The sequence below is a fragment of the Panthera uncia genome, assembly GCF_023721935.1.
Source record: "Panthera uncia isolate 11264 chromosome C1 unlocalized genomic scaffold, Puncia_PCG_1.0 HiC_scaffold_3, whole genome shotgun sequence".
In the NCBI taxonomy this organism is placed as follows: Eukaryota; Metazoa; Chordata; class Mammalia; order Carnivora; family Felidae; genus Panthera; species Panthera uncia.
Window position 1 is genome coordinate 61,063,833 of NW_026057584.1, and position 25,654 is coordinate 61,089,486.

A 25,654-nucleotide genomic window follows, 5' to 3' on the forward strand; every position below is an offset into this window, starting at 1 on the left:
GTGAGTGGGCAGATGCGAGAACAGGGGAGGGGCAGAGAGAGAAAAGGAGAGAGAGAATCCCAAGCATGCCCTGTGTTGTCAGTGTAGAGCCCAACATAGGGCTCAGTCCCATGAACTGTAAGATCATGATCTGAGCCAAAATCAAGAGCTGGGAGCTTAACTGACTGAGCCACCCAGGTGCCCCTGGTAATTGTATTTTTTAATATTTTTGAGGAACCTCCATACTTGTCTTTTTTTTTTCCTTAAGTTTATTTAAGTAATCTCTGTACCCAGCGTAGCGTTCGAACTCTTAACCCTGAGATCTTGAGCTGCATGCTCCACTGACTGAGTCATCCAGTTACCTTACTCCATACTATTTTCCATAGTGGCTGTGCTAGTTTATGTTCCTCTCCTCTTTCATTCTTGATTTTATTTATTTGGGTCCTTTCCTTTTTCTTTTTGATCAAACTGGCCAGTGGTTTATCAATTTTGTTAATTCTTTCAAAGAACCAGCTTCTGGTTTCATTGATCTGTTCTACTGGTTTTTTTTGGTTTCGATAGCATTAATTTCTGCTCTGATCTTTATTATTTCCTGTCTTCTGCTGGTTTTGAGTTTTATTTGCTGTTCTTTTTACAGCTCTTTAAGGCATAAGGTTAGGTTGTGTACCTGAGATCTTTCTTCCTTCTTTAGGAAGGCCTGGATTGCTATATATTTCCCTCTTATGACCGCCTTTGCTGCGTCCCAGAGGTTTTGGGTTGTGGTCTTATCATTTTCATTGGCATCCATGAACTTTTTAATTTCCTCTTTAACTTCTTGATTAGCCCATTCATTCTTTTTTTTTTTTTTTAATGTTTTTTTAAATTTATTTTTGAGACAGAAACACAGCATGAGCAGGGGAGGGGCAGGGAGAGGGGGAGACACAGAATCTGAAGCAGGCTCCAGGCTCTGAGCTGTCAGCACAGAGCCCGACGCGGGGCTCGAATTCACGGAGTGTGAGATCATGACCTGAGCTGAAGTCGGGCGCTCAACCACTGAGCCACCCAGGCGCCCCGCCCATTCATTCTTTAGTAGGATGTTCTTTAGTCTCCAAGTATTTGTTACCTTTCCAAATTTTTTCTTGTGGTTGATTTTGAATTTCATAGTGTTGTGGTCTGAAAATATGCACGGTATGATCTCGATCTTTCTGTACTTGTTGAGATATGATTTGTGTCCCAGTATGTGGTCTGTTGTGGAGAACATTCAATGTGCACTGGAGAAGAATGTATATTCTGCTGCTTTAGGATGAAATGTTCTGAATTGTACTAGTTTACGTTCCTACCAACAGTGGCCAAGGGTTCCCTTTTCTCCACATCTTTGCCAACATGTTATTTCTTGTCTTTTTGGTAATAGCCATCCTAATAGGTGTGAGGTGATATCTTACTGTGGTAAGATTTTTTTCTTTAGTTTTGGTTTTCAGTAGTTTGACTATAATGTACATAGTTATGGTTTTCTTTGTATTTCTGTTTGGAGAAATCAGTGAGCTGCTTCAATCTGTACATTTATGTCTTTAACCAAATTTTGGAATTTTCTGGCTGTTCTTCACATATTTTTTCTGCCCCTTTTCCTCTCCTATGACTCCAAGTAAATTTTTGTTAGACTGCTGCAGTGTCCAAGAGCCAACTCTTTTTAAATATTTTTTTCTTTCTATAGTTTGAGTAATTTTTTTATCTTTTCAGTACTTTCTCCGTTTTGCTATTAAACCCATTCACTGAATTTTTTATTTTAGAGAGTGAATTTTTCAGGCCGGTAAGACTGCATATTTTGATCCAAGTTCCAGCTGTTCTGTGCTGTTCAGACTAGGACCTTTCTTCAAGTGAAAGCTGTAGAAATAGGAAACCCACCCAGTTCTATTCCTTTCTTCCAGATATTATATCCTATCCAGATTCTGCCTACTTTTGGTTGCTCAGATACCTTCAGGTAGTTGTGTTTTATTTTTTTTCCAGAATATATAGTTATCTGAGGGAATGTTGGTATGATGAGATACTCTGTTACTTGTTACAGAATCTCCATTATATTTTTTTGTTGTTTGTTGTAAAAGTTAAAAACACCTTATGAATTTATATTTATACTTCCAATTCAAATGGGAACTTACAAGGTTTTTACTTAACATCTCTATTTTCTTTCTTCTGTGCTAAAACTTGTGGTTCTCAAGGACATAAAGCAGATGATAGAATTAGGTCACATAGTTATTCACTCCTTTCCATATCTTACACATAGCAGTCTTAAAATAATAGTTGTATTATCATCGTGACCAAAGTGATTACCAAAAACCATTACCATTTTTGCTTGTGCTTTCCATACTCTTCCGTCTCCTATTTTAAAACAGTATTTTATTATTAACAACTTGACATGCTTTAGCCATTATATTTTATGCTCTCTTCCTTATACTTCTCATTTAATCTTTATCAACAAGTAAATAATGTTGCTTGCCATTAGTTTTTAGGTTGAAATTCTGTTCATTTTGGTTATCTAATACTTGTTCTCTAGATTCTTTTGGAAGGTTCATGGGAGCAGTATTGATTTCTGACATTTTGATAACAGTTTATCAGTGCCTTCTATGTGTTAAAAATCAATTTAAAAATTTAAGTTTATTTATTTTGAGAGAGAGAGAGAGAGCATGAGCAGGGGAGGGGCAGAGAGAGAGAGAGAGAGAGAGAGAGAGAAAATCCCAAGCAGGCTCCACCCTGCCAGCACAGAGCCCAATGACGGGCTCAAACTCATGAACTGTGAGATCATGACCTGAGCCGAAATCAAGAATCAGATGTTTAATTGACTGAGCCACCCACGCGTCCCCAAAATCCATTTTACTGAATATAAAACTCTTCATTTATATTTTCTTGAATATCTTAAGTATGTTACTCCATTTTCTTTTAGCATATAGTGTTTCCTTAGAAAAATTTGATACTGGCTTTCTGGGTTGGTATTCTTAGGTGTACAGTGTGCTTTTCTGTTGGTAGTTTCCTTTTTTTTTTTTTAATTTTCAAGGAGATTTTCTTGAATTATACTTTTTACTATTTGTTTTCTTCTGGTATTATTCTTTAAAGACTTATTTTACCTGAGTGTTGAATTTTTATTGCTTCATTAGTTGTTGCCTTCTCAATCCTTTTTATCCCTTCATTTGAATTTCAGAAATGTTTCTCCTTTTTACCTTCTAGTTCTCTTGCAGCATTACATGTATGTATTTCCTCTTACTTTCATTCAGGCTTAATCTTCATTTCTGAAACTTTTTTTTCTTATTTCTGATATTTTCCTGAGTTCTGTTAACCTTAAATCTCAGTTTTTTGAAACCAGCTTTATGTTCTTTCTTGTCTTGAGTCATTTTTGTAATTTTTTTTAGCTCATTTTGAAATAGTAGGTTATAGTTTTCATACTCTTTTGTGGATATGTATTCCTGGTATGGTTTTATTATCAGGATGTTATCCCATGTTTCCTTTTTCTTTTTCTTCTTTTTCTTATGATAACTTCATGGGATTGACCTACATCATTTTCTGTTGTTTACATTTTTGTGGTTTAGAATGGCTTTTCTTACAGAGCTCTCTCTGCTATTGTTTTTGGGCACTCTTCAAAAGTGTGGCATCTGCTTTCTGAAATTTCTAGGCTTTGCTCCCTTCCTCACTTTTATCTGAATATTCTCTTTCCTTTATCTTCATTGTACCTCTTGTGCTCAATTTTGATTCTGCACCCAGTAGTTTATCCTCCTTGTGATACCCTTATGAGGGATGTGTTAAGAGTTCATAGCTAGAGGCTAGATTGCTCCAACTTCTTCACACTTCACCATGGTCCTCCCATACTTAATCTCTGTTGTAAAGGACAGAAACCCTTCCAATGACAGCCATTGTACTTAAATTGCTGTTTTCAGAGTCTCTTTTCTCAGATCTGTCATTGTTTCCTTTTGCTTCCTCTCCTATGATGCATTTCCTGTGGTTATTGGTGATTTGTCCCTACCTTCTCTTTTGGGGGAATTCATGGAGATTCCTTGTCAGCCAGTTTTGTTGTAAATGTTGTCTGTGGGTTTGGGTTTATATTTTTATCTGAGGATTTGGGGATATTCAAAAACATGGTACAGCCTCCATTGTTTCTGAATCTAATTTATCACTTCTTAATGGCTGTTTATGGTGTTTAATAATCTTGCTCTAATTATACCTTCTTCCAAATAGTGACTCAAGAGTCATCAGTTTAGAAGTTAGCCTAAGAGTAATTGTAGGCCAACTTCCAACCTTTTAACAGTAGGATTAGCTCCTACTCTTAACAAATTGGAGAAAAACAGGGATATCAACTGGCCTGCCTGTACACGTAGGTTATAGGTTATTCATGCATCATCTTTGATAAATATGCCATAGTCTGTCATCCTCTGATCTGAACACTCCTGGAAGACACTGATCTAAAGCTGATGGTCCAAAAAAGTCTACAAAATAATGAGCATCATAGAAACATATTGGAAACACAGCAAATGTCATCCCGTCACTGTTTAAAAATCTTATAATGGAGGGGCGCCAGTGTGGCTCAGTCGGTTGAGCATCTGACTTCAGCTCAGGTCATGATCTTGCAGTTTGTGAATTCGAGCCCCGAGTTGGGCTCTGTGCTGACAACTCCAAGCCTGGAGCCTGTTTTGGATTCTGTGTCTCTCTCTGTGCCCCTTCCCTGCTCGCTCTCTCTCTCTCTCAAAAATAAACATTTAAAAAATTTTAAAAATACATTATAAAGGAGGGGTGCCTGCGTGGCTCAGTTGGTTAAACGTCCGACTTCGGCTCAGGTCACGATCAGGTCATGGTTTGTGGGATCAAGCCTTACTGGTCTGTGTGCTGACAGCATGGAGTCTGCTTAGGATTCTCTCTCCCTCTCTCCCTGCCCCTCCCCTACTCTCTCAAAATAAATAAATAAACTTAAAAAAGTATTACTAAAGGAAATGTAAAAACTCTTGGGTGAAGCAATTAAAATGGTAAAGATGGGAAGAAATTCTCTTAAAAGACTAAACCAAAACAAACAAAACCCCAGGGATTGCCTGGTTTGTTTTATATAAAAAAAGGCAAAGGGGTGTGGATGGTATATAATGGAATTTGATGAGATTGTGAAGGGAATTAAGGAGCACAAATAATACTTTTTTTTTTTTTTTTAAGGAAGCATAATTTTTTATATGTTGGGTACTAATTTTAGGGATCTTGTTATCCTAGTAATAGCCCAGTTCCTTTGTTCTTGAATTTGGTATTCTAAAAACTCAGCTAAAACAAGTCAGTTCCTGAAATACAGATCTTTATTGACTTGATAAAACTTTCCAAGATGTTTATAGTGTTAAGAAGTTGATATTTCTCATTTTTACTTCATTTAACTTCCTTGCTTAAAGGAATCATACTTTATTTTCACTTATGAAGATAGCTTACCTTTTGTAGTATGTTTCATTTAAAATTTTTCCTAATTTTTACCTTTTTAAAAATCTTTAACAGGCCTCAACAAATAATGAAAGTTCTAATCACAGTTTTGGAAGCTTGGGATCTTTAAGTGACAAAGAATCTGAGGTAAGTAACTTCATTTTAAATATGGTGCTATTAAAGTAAAAGCTGGAATCACCTTTTTTCTTTTAATAGTTCCCCACCCCCCCACCCCCCCCATCCTTGTGCTAATAATCATTAATGCTAAAGTTTCTGATGGGAGCATTTTTGTTCTGCCTTATGAGGCACAGTATTCAGACTGAAGACTATTTGGCATTAGTAAGAAAATATAGTTTCTTTGGTTATGTAGCTGAACTTACACATTAGCATTATAAGTGTTCTTAATGGAAGACAGTTACTGGCCATTTATAATTCTAGTAGATGAAAGTGGTTTTTGAACTATGTACTACAGTTTTCCACTGTTTTTTGTTATACTCCCCTCTTAGTTTGGTTCTGAGTAAGGGTTTGTGTACTGAGATGTAGATACACATATTTTTTCTCTTTTGGAAATTTCTTGCGGAATTTCATGCTGCTGTTTTTCACTTTTCATATTTAAAACTACCTGGAAAATCCTCTCCCCTCCCATCCACTTACTGACCCCACTAAGAAAATACGTGGGATTTTATAAGTAGGCATTTGGATCCATGGTATAGTTAACAATGGGCATGATGTACTTAATAGCATCTTTTTTGATATATGTAGATAGGAAGTTCTTTGGGTTTTAGCATTCACTTGCTGATGCAACAACATCACTTTTTGTGGATACAACTTCTGCTCAGATCATAGCATTGTGTTACTTTTCAATGCATGCGTGTGTGTGTGTGTATGTGTGTTTGTGTTTTCCTTTCAATGTTAACTTATTTCTCTTTGATCCATTTTAGTCTTTTTCCTACTTGGGCTAGTGTAGATATATCTCTTTGATAATATCAGTAGGTCATTAGCATTTAGTAACTCTTAGCCATTTGGTTTTGGTGTTCATTGAAAGAGAATGTCAAAGGTGGCATCTTTTTAAGTCCTGTGTTACTGAAACAGGACTCTCTAGGTAGACAGTTTTGTGCAGTTCTATGCAGGCACCCTGACACTCCAGAGGAGTGTGGCATAGGGTTTTCACTCATCAGGCTTTCCCTTCCACAGAGACAACTGGCAGGCAGCTGAAAGGACTGTGCAAGTGACGGGACTTTATCTGCAGTAGGTTCCCTTGAGGTAAGCGTTAGTAGCCCCTGTAGCACCAGATTATTGCAGTTTAGTTTGTTCTCAAATTAGCACATTTACATTAAGTCCTTACAAAGTGTAGGTTTAGATTTAGTCAGAGTACAGCTTTTCAGAAGCTACATCAAGAATGTTTTCACTTTATATCTCCTGGACTTTGGAACATTTCTTGATATTTCCAGATTTTGGTCCATTTAGTAATTTCACATGTCTTTTCTTTCATAGGCTGTTACATTATGAAGGGTAATAAAATAGTTTGAAATATTTCCCTTTTCTCTTCACCAAATCTGATACTTTTGAGAGTTTTTTTAATAACAAAACTTAGTAATTAGATCACCTAAAGTAGTTATATGTTTCCATGTCCTTTATAGGTACCCATGCCCCCAATATAAGCCATAGAGTATTTCAATTCTTTCAAAAGAATGAGTCTATAAGAAAGTACCACTTCCCTTTAAAGAACTCTAAGAGTCGCTTTTGGCTGTATTTGTAGTTAAAATTTTTTCTTTTAAGACCATAGTGTAATTTACAGTGAAGTACAATTTGGCTAACCATTGCATATACTTAGCTTAATGTGTATAGAAAATTTGACATTTGGGGAAGGAATAGAAAATCTTAAAATTTTGGAGCTTTTGTTCTGTGTTCTGTGTCTGGAATTTTTAAAAATTAATCATTAAGTCAAGTGGCACAGTATTGGAAAGGTCTACAGCTTACACTTTTTCCTTAAGATTTGAAGAAGGAATTTTTTTTTGTCTTATCACTTAGGAAGCTACTTATCTGGAAAATGGTTTCCAAGTTTTATTTCTATATTAAGATACTTTAATTAATGAATTTCCTTGGGATGAAATTTTACACGCTTCAAAATACAGGTATTTGTAGGTCTTTAAATGAAGTTGTTGGGAGTAAACAGTTGTAGGGTGGAGTACTGCTTTTTTTTCCCTGATACACCTCGTAGTAAAGTTTATGTAGTATTTCATTGTCTTCTGGTGTCATTTTATTTTTTTGGTAATCCATCCCTTGATCCATTACGTTTTCTTAAATAATAGTTTTTGTTTTTATGAACAATCAGTACTAGAAGTTTATTTGAAAAAAAAAAAAAATAGTTCTCTGCCACCCACCTCTACCCTACCGCATCCTCAATTCTTTTAGCCCTTCTTCCTGTTACTTATTTCCACATTTTATTTATGCATATTAATATATATCCTGAGCTTTTGTTTCTTCAGTTGGGCTCTTTCCTCCTACCCAGTACTCTTTTCAGACACCCAGAACCCTTCTGTTTTCCATCCTTGTACTGTTAAAACCGAAAGCATCTGATACTCACTGTTAGGCTGATTTGAATCTACTTCAACTGAAATTTTTCATTTCAGCTCAGATGTGAATTACTTCATACATAGATTTGCTTTTTGTTACTAAATGTAGAATTTAGAACAGAGATTTTTCCCTTTGTTAATGAAATTGCCTAGTAGATAGGAAGTAGATTGGTCTTGTTTTTCCTTCATTTTTTTTTTTTTTTACATCATTCTAGGTCTGTTTGATAGGCTCCAAAAATTTGCTGTGTTTTCAGTAAGCATTTATTACATATCTGTTATCTTCTAGCCTCTGTGTCCAAGCACAGAGAATATAAAAGATGAATACGATACAATCCCTGTGTTCACATGAGATCATTGTCTAGTAGAACAGACTGCTTCATAAACAGTGTAGATTATGCTATGATAGAAGTACAAGGTGGTATGGGAGCAAAGAGCAAGAACCCCCCAATTCCATCTGCCTGCAGGGAAGAAGAGGGGAGAAAAGAGAAGTCTTCCTTTAAAGAAGAGATGGTGATTGAGTTGTTAGAAAGGCTATGAATTCATCCCAGAACACAAGGGCAAAGTATGAGAAGGCAGGCAGAGAGACTATGATACGCTTTTTGCTTTTGCCTGGAAGCATGGCAAATAGTTTTGTTCAAGACATGGTGTAGTGGTTCTCAACCCCAACTGCACTTTAGATCACCCAAGAAGCTTAAAAAACATAATCTGCCTGTGTGATTCACCTAGTTTGCAGACTTCTGGTGTAGGTAGGATATGCAAGGATGGTGAAAGATTGGTAGGAATCAGGGTTTGAAAGCCCTCGTTCTTTGTACTAAGGAATTTGGACTTTGGTCTAGATAATGGCGAGCCATTTAAGCAGGAGAAACAAAACGCAAAGTAGAGATGAGGAAGGCTCCCCCGGGTGGCAGTACAGAGAATAGAGTTGGGAGAGAGGAGAAACCTAAGTTGGGAAGATCATTTAGTTAAGGAATACTGCCACCTTTACGAAACTGCTCACCTCCACAGTTTAATAGTAGGAGGGAAAAAAGTGGGCAGGGTGCTAATTAAAGTGTTTTCAAGTTTACCTTTTGGGTTCTGCCTTCTCCTTCAGATTTTCTAACTTTGGTTATTGGATATTATCACCATCCAGGCTTATGCTTCTCAAATTTTAGTGTGCAAGTGAATTAATTACCAACAGTTCCTTATGCCTTTAGGTCTGGAGTGGGGGTTTGCATTTCTAACAAGCTCTCACATTCTACTAGATTATAAAAGCAGAATCAGTAGGGTTTGATGACTGAATGAGGGTAAAGAAGGAAAGGGAAGAACCTAGGGTTGTTTAAAGTTATCTGGCTCTAGGTGAATGTTAGTGCCTTTGATGAAGATAGATAACACAGAAGGAAGATACATAGATTTGGCCTAGAAGGTAATGAATTAAATTCTGGACAACAGTGAGTTTGAATATCTGTGAACTGACCAAATGAAGATGGTACTTCAGTTAGGTGGTAGGAGCTATCTGGAGCTCAGGAAAAGAGGTCAGGTTAGAGATGAAGACTTAGAGGAATTTTTGGTGTGGGTGTTAAATCCTTGAGTGTTAAAAGATTCCTGGGTGGGGGATGGGGAAGGGGGTGTCTCTGAGACTCTTTCAGAGTGTTCTGAAGGTCAGAACAATTTGTATAGTAATGCTAAAACATTATTTGCCTTTTTTACAATAATGCTAAGACATGTTTGGCTTTTTAACTTTCATTTTCTCATGAATTTACAGTGTGAAAATTTCTAGTGTGTAATGACACATGATGACATCATCACTCTGATGACTTGTATATTCTGGTGTCTCAAAACTTTTTTAGTTTTAACTTCTAGAATAGTAAATATTGATAATTATAGCCCACATACATAAAAGCTCTTGGGGTCCTCAACACTTTTAATAGTTCGTGGAGGAGTCCTGAGACCCAAAAGTTTAAAAACTGCTTCTGTAGCTGAACTCATCTTGATAGTGTTTGTAATGCTAGGAAATGTTAGCAGGTGAGATAGGTATGCTAGAGAAAGAATAGTAGTCTGGTAAGCAAGTAGACAGACAGTGGGAAGAAAAAGCGGAGAAAGTGGAGGAGAAGAATAATAAGGAGAATTAAATGTCACAGAAGTCAGTTAGGATAATGACTGTAAAAAGTGACTAAGAATTGTCACTTAGGCTTAGTTTTAGTAGACTAATGGTAACAAGATGCCAGATTATAGTCTGTTAAGGAGACATTGGATAGTGAGGAAATAGTGACAGCAAATATTGACTACTCTTGGCAGAATCTTGATGATAAAGGAAGGGAGATGGTATCTAGAGTCTTAACAGGCTTGACATATTATGTGCTAGGGAAGGGCTCATAGCAGAGCTGTGACAGTGGGACAAGAAAAGTGCTGTAAAGAGAGAAAATAGAATCAAACTTAAACTTTTTTTTGAGGTGGTATGAAATGCCAAGATCCAGACCCTGGGTTGATTGGGTTCATTGTAGATAGAGTTGACTGGGTACATCCTTTCCCCTGATGGGCAAACTTCCAACCAAACGACCTTTCTCATACTTCACAGTGAAATAGAGGTTATCAGCTGAAGGAGAGAATCATGAATGGGTTGTGGGTGTGAGAATGATAAAAATTTTATGGGACGGACCAGAAAAGGAGTTTGTAGGGAATGGAGGGAGATGGCCGTTCATCTTATTTTAAATGTTTTAGAATGCCTCAAGGAGTTAGAAACAGTATATACGTGCGTTGTCTGCTGGATGAGAGTCCAGATTATTTTATGAGGATAAGAGAATGGAGCCCATATTCTTTGGTTATCAGTGTTTTCTAAGTTTTAAAATCTGCCTTTATTCACCTGTTTGCAGTTCTTCTTGAAGGACCCTTCTCTACGCACAAAGACCTTTGCTACTTTCTATAAATTCTTTGCAGTTGCTGTCCCCACCCAGCCTTACCCCAGATCCTAAGATAAATTATGTATTGTATAGTTCATTTGGAATTTATAATGAATACTAATAACATAATTCTTCTCCCTCCCTGTCCTCTTGGATGTCCTAGAATATATTTTATATTTCTCTGCCTTACTTTATTTCTTACTAAGGTTGAAATATTTGTGACTGAATATAAATATAATTGAATTATGTCGTCTTTAATAATATTGGACAAGCACGCTGTAAGTCTGTTTATACCTGTGTGCTTACATTCAACATGTTACATAATAATGTTGGTAAAGCAAACACACATGTCAGATTGCTTTATTTTTGCCTCAATTTAATCTTTAATATTCATCTTTTATAGTACTTCTATATAACCTGAATCAAAGTTAATCATTTTAAAATAAATTATTTCTCTTTTCTAGAACCGAAATCCCCCCCCCCCCCCCCCCCGCCTTGAGGAAGGTTAATCCTTTAACTCTCTGTCCGCTGGCATTGAATTAATGTTTATTTTTGGTCCAACTGAATTTGATTTCTGAGTTATTTAGGATTAAGGATTTTAAGTTATAGATATAGGGAAGCCAGGACAGCTGTTGCATCTAGACATTTAAACTTACATGCGTTTTTAGGATTGTAATGAAAGGTAAATATGATATGGTGCCTTGATTGTCTTAATTTACCTCTAATGTTGATTAATGAAGGTCATTTTATGAAAGTTCTGATTAGCTTTGTCATTTGAATTAAGTTTGTAGAAGTCTTGAAACTTAAATGAGATTTTTTTCTCATTCGAGTTGAAGTGATAGCATTAAAGATACTTTAAAACATTAATGGCTTGTTTTCTTCTTTTTTAAAAAGAATTTTCAAAGGACCACATTATGTGTGGTTTCTTATTTTCATATTTTGGAGGAAATAGAAGTTGACACTAGGGAATTAGACCTAAAGCTAACTTGAACCTGGCTTTAGCAGGGTATTATTTCCATTTCTAGAGCTAGGGATATTGTGTATTGAGTTCTTTAATAGGTTATTTTTAATGTAAAATCTCCTTTGTTGAAGACGGTATTTAAAAATTCCATGTGTAACTTATACATATGTATGAATTATTTAAATGGGTTATCTTCTTATATTAGTTTACTGGCTAGATTAGGAGAGTGGTAAGAGTATTTCCTGTTTTTACTTTTTTTTATTCATACCCATCTCTACTTTTCATATTTCTTTTTTGCCCTCTTAATAGTGTTTGGCTTAAATGTTTCTGCAGTGAATGCTTAGGTATCCTAGGTTGATTGGAAATTATGATTATCTTTGAAAATATAGATAATATTGGCCTTAAATTTTATTTTATTATTTTAATATAATTTACTGACAAATTAGTGTCCATACAACACCCAGTGCTCATCCCAACAAGTGCCCTCCTCAGTGCCCATCACCCACTTTCCCCTCTCCCCTATCCCCCATCAACCCTCAGTTTGTTCTCAGTATCCAAGAGTCTCTTATGGTTTGCCTCCCTCCCTCTCTGTAACTTTTTTTTCCCCTTTCCCTCCCCCATGGTCTTCTGTTAAGTTTCTCAAAATCCACCTATGAGCGAAAACATATGGTATCTGTCTTTCTCTGACTTATTTCACTTAGCATAATACCTTCCATTTCCATCCATGTTGCTGCAAATACTGGCCTTAAATTTTGGGTTTTAGATTGAGTAAAAAAAAAATCATTAAAGTTTTACTTGTCTATATATATATTTTTATAACCCAGAGAATTTTTTAATGTCTTAGTGTGAACACCTAGTAAGAAAGAAGAAAACTTGAAAAATGAATTTAGTTGTGTGTAGTTAAGTATCACTGAAAGTTATATTTTCATGCCCATTCCTCCCTTTGGTGAATTACCTTGTTTTTCACTTTATTCTGTTTAAATCTGTTAGCTCCTCAAGATTGTTAGGCACCTAGTTTAGTACCTTCATCAATTTTAAGAAATATTCTTTGTATCCTGCTGCCTACATTATTTTCTAAAATGTTTTAGTCTGATAAATAATTTTTGTGGTGTTCTACTTGATTGGGTTCCTCTGTCTTTTTTTGTCTTTGTGCTAGTAATATTTTGTCATTACTTCTTACTATGTTAGGAGGGCCAAACCAAAACCACTGTATATAACAGTGTTGCTATATATAGTATGTAATATGTATAATAACAATGTCATCTTGAAGGGGAGAGTACTCTGTGTGCATGCAAACTGGTGTATTTTATAACACTAATAAAGACATTTTCTCAGAAGAGTAAGTTTGTTTTTTTTCTTTCCCTTATAAGACTGATAATCATACTTCTAAATTATAAGATTTAAAGTTCCTGTGAAATTCATGGAATTTCTTTGTAAAATTTACTTTTATTTAAAAAGAAAACTATATTTATACTACTATCCATTAAAGGACATGCTTTTATAGGAGCTATATTCAGCTAAAAGTTAGTGTTTGACCCTAAAATATGTTATATGACAGGGTTCACAACAAAGGAAGTGGATCTATCCAGTTGAATATATATGTCCTTAGTCTCCTGGAAGGAAAAGTTGAAATCAAATGTGGGTTTGGTACTGTCACTGTGCCTCTTTTTCCATAAAGTTAGAGGACTGTATGTGTCGAAATCATCTGAGAAGCTTTTTCAGAGGAAAAGTATTCAGGCTCCCTGCTTGGAAATTCTTATATACTCTGTCTAGATAATCTTTCAGTTTCTTATAAATCATGAAATCTTGAAATAATGATTCTGTAACCCTTTTATTTTGGAAGCAAATAAACAGCTAGCTGTTAAATGTTTCCCTTTGTACAAGTGCATTTAACGTCAGTGATTGGTTGTTCTTTGGACAAGAAAGTTCTAAGCTGATTGATGCAAATAAGATTGGAAGAGAAAAATGCCAAGTCATTCTAAGACTGAAGACATACTTTAAAGTGGAACCTGGCCTAGTGCTTGACCATAACATATGCTCAGTGAATATTTTTTGAATGAATAAACTTAACACCACTCTAGTTGTACCGTACTATACGGGTAGCTTTTGTGTCAACAACTACAGGTGGTTCTTACACATTCGTCTCTTAACTTTATTGACATTTGGGGGTGGAGAATTCCTGGGCTAGGGGTAGGGTTGTCTTGTGCAATGCAGGTTGTTCATCAGCATCTCTGCCTAACATACTAGATCTCCGTAGCCCCTCTCTCCTCTTCCACAACTGCCCTCCCTTGTGGCAACCAAAAATATCTCCAGGTATTGCCAGAAATCCTCTCGTTGAGTACCACCCTATTAATGAAGGAGAGAGAATAGTTTTAGCATGTTACCTGTGGAGCTAGATTACAACTCTGTAAGTTTCGCGTCTCCTAAGTAAGAAAACAGAAGTCCAGAGAGGTTAATTAATTTGCCCACAGATAGTAAGTTAACAGTCAACATTCTAGTACCTAAGTATCTGTTTTATTTCAAAGTGATACTCTCAACCACTGTGTGTACCCTCTCTCTGTATAAATAAGATAATGTATAACTCATGAGTTAGATAAATGATCCTAGCTAGTCTTTTGAAGAAAAAAAAAGGTATTCTTTTTTGGCAATATTTAGATTTAAAATGATTTATAATAACATCAGATTTGCCAGTCCAAGGTATGCCTGGACTAAAAGCATTTCACAAATGTTTTTATCTGATAAATACTGCTTTTAGTCTGGATTTTAAGGGCAGTCAGCACAAGCTGACATTACTGAGAAATTCGGTTTCAGTGTGTTATACTATAGTAGAGTTTTAAAAATATTAGATGTATTTTTATGTCAGCAGCACACAGTATTATGATTAATTCTCATTTTCTAAAATAAGTGAGTAACCATGACAACCCATTGGACTTATATCCTAATGAGTTTTCTGCTATAGCTATATGTCACAATTTTGGTCTTTAATTTTTAATAGAAGAATATATTAAGAATAATTTCTTAATTTTAGACAATTTCCAGTATGGAATATGCAGGTCTTATTATTATATACATAGATTATTGCTAATCCTGGATACATCGGCATCACTTTCGGAGCTCTTTAAAAGTGAGGATTCCTTTGGTCTCTCTCCAGAGATGGTTAAATTTGGAATGGGGACTTGAGCATGAGCTTAAATAAAAGCATTAAGTGGTTATGATGTATAGTAACATTGAAAATCAGGGCTAATGGTTGAATGATAGAATGATTTCTTTCTACAACAAACTCACTTTTTTGGGTTATAAATGTAGTATTGCTATAGAGAACAACAATGGAATACCACCTTTTTTTTTTTTTTTTTTTAACATATCGGGTAGACAGATATTTAATGATTGGTGGGCATTCTCACAGTGTTATTGAAAGTGTAGATTGGCATTGCCTCTGAAAATGCACTTTGGCAATATGTTTAAAATTATTAGTGTGCATATTCTGTGTCACAAAACTTACACGTAAAAGTGTCTATCCCAAAGAAATTGTTTAAGGATCTAGGGATTCACGTTCAAGGAAATGTCTGTAGGGCTATTATACAGGAGTATGTTACTCCATCATGAGTGTCACACCGGGAGAAAAGTTGTGAAATCACTGCTCTAAATTTTACTATTGTAAGCACTCTCAAAATGCCAACATTTCCAGAATAACTTATCTTGAAAATTTGCTTTTTCCTCCCACGGCATTTGCTCTGTATGGCTGTTTTATTCTGATTGTATGATTTGAAAACTTACAAGATCATATGAATAGGGGAGAAAGTCCAACTTTATTTTAATTTTTAGTCTATATTATTCAACAAATAAAGCCTTTAAAAGGAAAGCCAGAGAAGGGAAAATGCCAAGAAATAGTTATGCTGTGTAAATTGTAAGAAAATGGGAGATAAAATTGCATTTCATCAATATTGAAGACTTGGTATGCTCCTTTAAACATATGTGAATGCAAATTAAAATGGGTCCAGATGATAGGATCTTAAAAAGTCAGACTGTGAGAATGGCGAGCTAAGGTAGTTTTTAAAAAATTGACAGTAAGATTGCTTTAGTATTATAGTTCTTTTAGGTGCTAATGAGGTTGTAGGTACTGTATATTTGTGAGCAAAGTAAAAATCTTCAGGCTTTTAAAAATGTTATGAGCTGGCACAGATTAAGTTACCTATAGAGAGCACACATTTTGGGGCGCCTGGGTGACTCAATCAGTTAAACGCCTGACTTCAGCTCAGATCATGATGTCATGGTTTCTGAGTTAAGCCTCACATCGTGTTCTGTGCTGACAGCTCAGAGCCTGGAGGCTGCTTCAGATTCAGTGTCTCCCTCTGTCTCTGCCCCTCCCCCGCTTGCACTCTGTCTCTGTCTCACTGTCTTTTTCTCTCTCTCTCAAAAATAAGTAAACATTAAAAAAAAAACACACACACACACATTTTAGTTGGTCAGTTACCCAAGTTTATCTTCTTGGCTCTCTACCATCTTTGATAGTACATATTATTAAATAATAAAGGCAGTACAGCAGAAAATAGGCTACACTCAAAATTGCTGACACGTTCATTGGAATAACTTCAGACAGCAAGGAAGTGCTTTTATTTCATGATAGGATCCCCAAAATGATGTATACATAAACTTTTTATACTAAATATTGAAATCAGTAGTATAACGTCGATCTTCTTTTAGGTGTCAAAGATTCAACCAAATATTTCCAGATAATAATATTAAAGTTTTGACTCTTGGGCAGAGTCAGACTGTGAATTTCAGGTCCTGCCAGCTCAAAATCATCCTTGTATTAGGATGTACATATTTCATGGTAGTTTTATCTAAATGTAAATTTGATGCAAAGCAGCAAGGAAATTTTTACAATAGAATTTTAGTTTTCTTATAGTGCATTATTCTAACCAATTTTTTATAGCAAAAAGTGGGAAGGAACAGTATCTTGTACATTTGATATTCTTGAATAGAACATCTATTTTACATTGACTATTTTTATAAAGCTCCAGATTTTCCTTTCTAGTTCAGTGCTGTTTTGATATATGCCATTAAAGTAACAGACTTCTCCAGCATTTTTCTGTCTTACATCTAGTTTAACAAATTTTGCCTAGAAATGTGGAATAAAATTGAACATTGATATTACCAGCTTCAGGCAAAAAGATTTGTCATGCCATTTGTTCAAAGTACAGTGACCTTAAATTTGATACCTAAGTAACTCTGTGAATCATTTGAATAGCCAGTGAGTTGTATTTTTGAAACCTATCTTAAGCTAAATGAATTGATTGGAAAACATTCATTCTGACAAGTCTAAGGATTGAATATTCGGTTATAGATATTATTTAATAATAGAGTAACTTTTCTTTCTGATGTAAAGTATTTTCTCATTTAACAGGAAAATACTAAATATATCTGTGTCGGTTAAGTGTAGTAATTTTATTAGAGATGATGATACCTGATTTTTTGTTGTTGTCTAGTCAGGGCTGATGAGTTCTGCTTAAGGTAGAGGCGAAGAATAAATTTTAATATCCACTCTTTTGTTGATGTTATAATGGTATCTTTTCACATAATGTTAAAATTTCCTGTAATGCATTTGTGCCAATAATTTTAAATATCTCTAGTTGGAGGCTGATAGAGGTGGTTCTCTGTTTTCACGACACAATCCATACTGATTTATCTGCCTCCTTCTGTGACAGTGTTAAGATTCTGGTTTTCTTATATTTTGTCTTAATTGCATTGAAGAAACACACATGTATTTTTATCTTAAAAATACGTCAAGGAGCCAGATAAAACAAGATCCCGTAGTAGATATGAAAACCTTTTTTTAATAATCACTGGCTTAAATTCCAAGTAAAATGGAAGCATTAGTTCAATTATGTCACAATCACCTCTTAAATCCTTTAGATTTGTCTTTGTTTTTTGAACATACTTTCAACTGCTAGGAAGTACTGTGTTAAATTCTCACTAATATCTTAGAACATTTAAATGCCAGAGTAATCATTCAGGTTTTGGTATGATTACAAATTAGCATTTATGAAGCTAAACTGATTTTTTAAATAGTACCAGTCTCTCCTTTCATCATTTTCTCCTAACCACTGTTCTGTTGTATGTGATAGTTCTTTGACTTTTTATAATTGCTGTAATCTTTCCATCTTTGCTCTAAAGCAAAATGATGATATTTTGCCTTCTATATTTATTTTGCCTTTGTTATTGTGGTCAAGTGTAATGCAACAATTGAGAAAAAACAGAGAAGAAAAGAATGAAATTAACAGCCTCCACGAGAGCAATAGCAAGCTTGGAATTATTTTATATAAAATGCTTGATATGAGCAAATTTTATGCCTTGTGCAAATACAAAGCTGGCGTGGTTGATGTCCCTTGGATTTTCTTGGAAATCACTGGTCAAGATTGATGGTTTTTCAAATCTTTTTTAAGCCATAGAACTCTGTCTTCAAAGTGAGTCAAATATAGAATTTCGAGTGTTAAAATAAGAAATGCAGTGTTTGCAAGCATAGAAGTGGAGGTGGGATAGGATGTGTCTCTGATAAGCTGGAGCCTTAGCTCAGCCACCTGCTTCTTTCTTCCCTTCTCTCTCCTCTTTAACTAAACTTTTGAGGCACAACCTCCTTTCTCTTAAGGTATCTCTGGAGTACTGTTTGAAAAATTGCAGATAGCATTCTGAATTTTTCTTCACTGATGAGCCATTTTAGACATTAAATATTTGCCAAGTTTCCACATATCCTAAATTTCCACGTTTCTAAATTCCCAAATAAATCCATATAGAAATGAGTGACTCAGGAGAATTGGCAGCAGTAGCCTTCACTGAGAATTTTTGTTTTGTTTAATATAAGTGTTACTGAGATTATTTAAATTTAAAACCACATAACTAATGCACGTTGTCCTGAAGGTTAGTGATACAACACTTAGGGCCTAGACTGCCAGTTCTGTGGCTTGTAATTGAGAACAGAGTTGAATGGGACCTTAGAGAGGAAACCACTTATTTTGCAAGCAAGCCCTACAAGTTACTTGTAAGCTGTAAGGGCAGAATCTGCTAATCATTTAACAGGTGGCACATGATTGAACTTTAGAAATATGAAAGTACACGGATATTTGTAATAATAGGATAGCTACTCAGATAAGAAAATTTATTGGGTACTTACTGACATTTATAGAGTATGTATCTGTTCCAGATGCTGTATCAGGTGTGTTTCTGATATGTTTCTCATTTAATCCCCACAATCCTATACCTGTATTATCACATTTAAAATTGATGGGAATAGGGTGCCTGGCTGCCTCAGTCAGTAGAGCATGTGACTCTTGATCCCAGCGTCCTGAGTTTAAGCCTCACATTGGGCATAGAGATTATGTAAAAAAAAATTGATGAGAAAATCTGAGTCGGGTTAATAAGTAACATGCTAAGAGTTATGGTAAATAATGGATCCAGAGTTTGATTCTTAGTCCCAGTCTTTTTCTTCAGAGAGCCATGGTACTTGCTCTTTAGAAAATTACAGTTCATTTGGGCTGACAGAACAAGCCTAAAATAATCTGGGGTGAGAGTGAGGAATGAGGTGGTCATACTACAGCATCGGTGAAAAAAGATTAAGGTTCATAGGAAGGGACAAAATGGTGTGTTTGTAATGGAAACATTTACTTTATAGGCAAATTTAGTTATATCTAGGTTTTCCTTTCTCATTTTTTATTTTGCTTAACTTTTCAATTTTTTATTACCTATTTCCAACTTCTTACCCCACATTAGTCATGTTAGTCTTAAAATTAATTTTAGTTCCTTAGTTCTTTAGTCATCCTTTTTCCCCCCTTCTTCCTCAAATTCTTTTCTGGTGTAAACAAGGTAAACCCGTTCCTTGTGTGTGTGTGTGTGTGTGTGTGTGTGTGTGTGTGTTTTAACTGTAATAATTATTCATTTGAGTTTTTTTTTTAAGTTTATTTATTTATGTAAATTTTTATGTTTATTTTTTATTTTTTGAGAGAGAGACAGACCATGAATGCGAGAGGGCAGAGAGAGAGGGAGACACAGAATCAGAAGCAGGCTCCAGGCTCTGAGCTGTCAGCATAGAGCTGTATTCAAATCAGGGCTCCATCTCACAAACCATGGGATCAAGACTCAGATACTCAATGGACTGAGCCACCCAGGTGTCCCATCATTCATTGTTAACAGTTTTTAACAAAATGACATTTCCCTCAAAGGACTGTCCCACTTTTCCATTCCATCAAACTTAAAATTTAGGTACGGAAATGTTGCCTCAGAGAAAAGAAGTTTTTCCTAAGTAACCTGTAGGTCTTTAAAAAAAAAAAAAAAAAAAAAAAGACCTACAGTATCTTCAAGTATATATCTAGTGAAGTGTTTAATAAATGATATTCCAAATAAGTTTGAGAATTTCTATATACACTGTAACTTTCCATCCCAGTCTCTTTTTGGAGATAACCAGTGAATGTTAGCATTTTAATGGTTCCTAGAAGCTTTGTGGTAAATAAATCTAACTTTGTTTACCCCAGTTGAACCACCCCACGGTCTTCTGCATTTAAAATGTAGCCTCTCATCTAACTGATCCAGTGTTTCCTGCAATGTATTTTAGAAAATAATGTGGAACCATTTAGATAGACAGTGTTTCCAGTATAACTTTTAGAATTGTATAATTCTGTGTGGATTCTTTGTTGTTTATCAGAAGTTAGCTAGTCAAGACTTAAAATGGAATTCAGATGGGATCCTGTCATGCTTAAAAATTAATATAACATTGGGGTGCCTGGGTGGCTCAGTTGGTTGAGCATCCGACTTCGCGTTGGGTCATGATCTCACAGTTCATGAGTTTGAGCCCCACATTGGGCTCTGTGTTGACAACTCAGAGCCTGGAGCCTGCTTTGGATTCTGTGTTTCCCCCCACTCATGCCGTGTGTGTGTGTGTGTGTGTGTGTGTGTGTGTGTGTGTGTCTCAAAAATTAATAAACATTAAAAAAAATTAGTGTAACGTTAAACTTGTGAAAAACCGTATATTCTTGATTTTAAATTATATTTTTTACATAGATTAAGTTGGGAAGGATATGAATAAATATTACTTGAGAATCAGTTCTTTTTTTGTTTAAGATAGATTTTAGGGTTGTTTATAAAAATGTTAACCTAGAATTTTTAATTTAGTGTTATTTTGAAGCAAATAGAAGATTGGTTATTGTTTGTCTGAGTTTGATAACTAAACTCTGAACTACTTACCCTAAATTGTTGGTACATCAGTCTGCCTTCTGAGTAGATTGCAAGTTAGAGTGGATTTCTTTAAGATATCTGGTTTGTGTTGTGAAAACATATAGGCAGTTTATTGATAGACATAATGAATTTTATTTGCAAACTTGATAAAATTTTGAAGTTTTTTTGTATAGTTGATTCATTCAGTTCTGGATATAGGGCAGGTAACATGTCACACACATAGAGAAAAAAAGACCATTCTGGCCTTGAAAGTACAGAGTTGAATTTGATTTCCATCCTGGTTACCTTGAATAAGTTACTTAATATTCATGTATTTATCAAGTGATAACTGTATGCAGGAATGGGAGAATGGGAAGGTGAGGTGGGAAGATGGTGTCACTCCTGTTTTAAAGAATTCAGATTCTAAACATTCACTTCATCCTCTCAGAATCTGTTATCTTGTTGATAAAAATGAGGGTAAGAAAACTTAAAATCTCCATGATAATACTGAAGAGGAATCATAGATGTTCAACATGAGTTAGGTTATGTGTTGTCATTCATACTGTTTAATCATAGACTATTCATAAAACAAAATATGGAATATGTTCCTTCCTTGTTTGGGGACTACATTGCCTTTAGAGATTTATTTTAAGTTGCCTCGATGTTTCATTCATTCAAACATTCTTTGTTCTGGCACCAGACGTACTTGCCAAGCTTCTAGAATTTGAGGGCCTTGTGCCATTGCCTTGTGCTTTTGCTCTTAGTTTTAATCTTTAAGCACAACAACAGTCTGTCAACACTCCATGAAAATTACTTGTCATTTTAGCCTGATGAAAATACTAATTTGGGAATAAGCCATCTTCCAGGGTGGGGTGTCTGCAGACTTTTTCTGTAAAGGGCCAGATATTTTAGGCTCTGTAGACCATAGAGTCTCTGTAGGAACTAACTCTGCTGTTGTAGTCTGAAAGCAACCATAGATAGTACATAAATGAATGAGTGTGGCTGTGTTCCAATAAAACTTTATTTATGGACACTCAAGTTTGAATTTCTTAAAATTTTCTTATCATAGTATTTTAATTATTAAATTTTTGGTTATTTAAAAAAGTAAAAGTTAGGCTTAGGTTGGGCCTTACAAAAACAGGTGGCTGGCCAGATTTGGCCAGTGGGTTGTAGTTTGCTGTCCCCTAATTTAGGGCACAGTCTACAAATTTGCTCTAATTGTTGTTACATAATAATTGTTAAACGTTTAGGTGAATGGTCCTTTTTAGTAGGGATTGTATATATATCAGAGTTTAAGTTTGCTCTTTTCTTTTTCATCCGAGTTTACTTTTATAGACTAAATATGTGTGAATAATAGAAAGCTAATAGGAAAAACATAAGTTTTTATTCTTTATTTTTGTTGTTTTTTACCCAATCCAGTTAAGAATGTGAAGAACTTTCATTTTTCTTTAAAGATGTTAAAGAACAGCCTTTAAAAAGGCTAATTACGGGGCGCCTGGGTGGCGCAGTCGGTTAAGCGTCCGACTTCAGCCAGGTCACGATCTCGCGGTCTGTGAGTTCGAGCCCCGCGTCAGGCTCTGGGCTGATGGCTCGGAGCCTGGAGCCTGTTTCCGATTCTGTATCTCCCTCTCTCTCTGCCCCTCCCCCGTTCATGCTCTGTCTCTCTCTGTCCCAAAAATAAATAAAAAAACGTTGAAAAAAAAAAAGGCTAATTACTCTCAGATTTTCACCCACCTCAAATCAGATTCTGTAAATGTGAATTTCACGTAATGTGTGTAAGTCTTCTGTACTTTGAATTTTAAAAGCTTACACAGAAAATTTTATCTTTTAATAAATTGTGTAAAAGTAACTATTCATTTATATCACATGAACACTATTGAACAAAACCGTTTTTATTTTGAAAATGAAAATAATTTGTATAGTGACTAATAATTTTGTATGTAAAAAGTATATTTTTAAATTCTGTTAACTTGCTTTCTGTAGACACCAGAAAAGAAACAATCGGAATCATCTAGAGGAAGAAAGAGAAAATCAGAAAACCAGAATGAAAGTAGTCAGGGTAAGTGAAACAAAATCTCCTTTCAGAGCCAAATGACCATTTACAATTAATTATTCTGATTTTTTAATCAGTAGTTTAACTGTACAAGTAATACTATGTTTTTGTAATTTCTATAGCTATTATGTAACTTATGCATTACTAATAGTTTAGAAATGTACTTCTATAAGAAATAATAATATAAAATTGGAATCTTCCGTGTAGCACAGATAGTTAGTGTATGGTTACTATTTTTAGGCTTTTTGACATTTCCCTTATTTTTTTTATTTGAGAATTAAAAAGGCAAGTATCATGTCCAAACCTTATCTTATCCCTTTCATTTTTCTTTCTTTATCTGAATTATGGTATTGAAGTGGCTTCTTGTCTTTGGATAAGAACATTAGATGTCACTTTAAAGTGCAAGTACCCAAAACTTGCTTTGGTTATTAAAGACTTTATATAAAGACTTTTATTAAAGCACCAACTTTTTCTTTCCAAACCTGTTTGTTCTTCATTCTTTGTTGCATACGTACCCTTTGTGATATAGGCTAAGAAGATGGTTTTCATTAGACTACACAACTCTTGTAATGGGCAACAAAATAGTTATTGTCCTTTAATTTGGCTACTCAAAATTAAATACAATAAATTGGTTCTTCAATCACATGTAATGACTTTATACATATATTGCATGTTTTAGAGCCACTTACTTTAGCTGTAAAGACTTAAGGCCGCGAACATGTGGTATCCTAGTGTTTACATGTGGCACTGGCGTCAAGAAATGTACTTGAAGCAACTGTCTGTGTGGAAGGAAGGAGTTAAACCACTCTAGCATCTTTCTGTAGACGTGTGGTACTTTGTATCTCAGTCTGCTCTGAGCTTGTTTTTGGTCTTGGTGTAGTTCCACCAGCTTGTGATTAGTGGACTTGGGAGTTTGATTTAGTGTAAAGATACATTAGTTATGATAGTTTCAACTCTAGTTTTAAAAACTCACTTAAAAGCAGGTCCCAAATTAGAGTGGGACTTCTGGGGTGGTTGATCCAACCCAGATCCTATGTTTTTAAGAATCCATGTTTATTTCTTTGTGGTCTGCTATCCACAGAATTGTCTGGTTTCCTTACGGTTTTAGAATGGTTGCCAATTTTGATTGGATTTACTTGCTTCAGCTTTCACACTTGTATTTGCTTTAGAGAGAGTTGGCTTTCTATGTTTTTCCCCTTTCTTTGAACGTTAGCTTCTTCAAGTCCTGAGCAAACTTCTCTTATAATCTGGTCAGCCAGAATTGGATCATGAGTCCATTCCAAACCCAGTTATGTCCATAGACATACTATTGCCCTTACAAAAATCAGGTCCATCTCTGAAATTGAAAGTGGGTAAAATTCCTTTTAGAAATGAAGGCTTTGTGGAGAGGGGACGATACCTGAACAAAATTGGATTTCTGATCAGTAGGGGGTGGAAATTAGGATGGAGGCCAGACAGGAGTCAGCTTCTTCTGAAATTACATGTGCTATGTAGGGGAGGGAATGTTAACAGAGCAAAATTTGTGTTCAGTTAGGGAAAAAGGATTAGGGAAATAGCTTCTGGATAGATAACCAAAAATGTCTCTGTCTTCATCAAAGGATAGCACCTTCAGAATCTGCAGGAAAGTTGTTATAGGCAGAAGGAAAATTCCTTGGGTTATACAGGCATACCTTAGAGATACTTCAGGTTCGGTTCTAGACCATCACAATAAAGCAAATATCACAGTAAACAAGTTAAATGAATTTTTTGGATTCTCAGGGTATATAAAAGTATATTTATACTATACCATAGTCTATTAAGTATGCAATAGCATTATGTCTAAAAACCATCATGCATTTCTTAATTTAAAAATATTGCTAAAAAATGCTGTCATCTGAGCTTTCAGTGAGTTGTAATCACTGATAACAGTGATTATTTGCCATAAAAAATATAATAATAATGAAAAAGCTTGAAATATTGCAAGAATTACCAAAGTATGACACAGAGACATAAAGTGAACAAATGCTATCTATTGGAAAAACAGTGCCTATAGACTTGCTCAGTGCAAGGTTGCCATAGACCCTTCAATTTGTGTTTAAACACACACACACACACAGACACACACACACACACACACACACACACAAGCACAGTATCAGTGAAGCGCAATAAACAAGGTATGCCTGTAAAACCTTCTACATTCCTTTCCGACCTCTAAATAAATCTGTATAAAACTATTGTTCAAACTTTCTAGGTAGCGTTTATACTTGTGAGTACTTAGTTTTTCTTGTTAAACAAAAGAATTTAAGGTTGTTAGGTCACGTGGGTGGCTCAGTCAGTTGAGCATTTGACTTCAGCTCAGGTCATGATCTCACGGTTTGTTGAGTTTGAGTCCCACAGCGGACTCTCTGCTGTCAGCTTAGAGCCCGCTTCGGATCCTCTGTCCCCCTCTCTCTCTGCTCCTCTCCAGTGCTTGCTCTCTCTCTCTCAAAAATAAATACACATTAAAAAAATAAAAAAGAATTTAAGGCTGCTGAACTTTAAAATCTTATTGATTGATTGATTGATTGATTTGTTTATTTATGAGGGAGAGAGGGAAAAAAGAGAGAGGGAAAGAGAG

General features: G+C 35.3%; 1 protein-coding gene across 8 annotated transcripts in view; it reads left to right on the top strand.

Annotated features, from left to right (window-relative positions):
* The window catches only part of TLK1 (tousled like kinase 1), a 194,716-nt gene that overhangs the window by 106,517 nt on the left and 62,545 nt on the right, over positions 1-25,654 (top strand). For 7 of the 8 annotated variants that reach the window (XM_049616037.1, XM_049616029.1, XM_049616030.1 and 4 more), the window contains 2 exons: positions 5,461-5,532; positions 22,986-23,061. In XM_049616037.1, the coding sequence (XP_049471994.1) occupies positions 5,461-5,532; positions 22,986-23,061 (148 nt within the window). Of the gene's footprint in view, positions 1-5,460; positions 5,533-6,628; positions 6,649-22,985; positions 23,062-25,654 lie in introns of those variants that run through there. The other variant, XM_049616038.1, reaches the window with a different exon arrangement.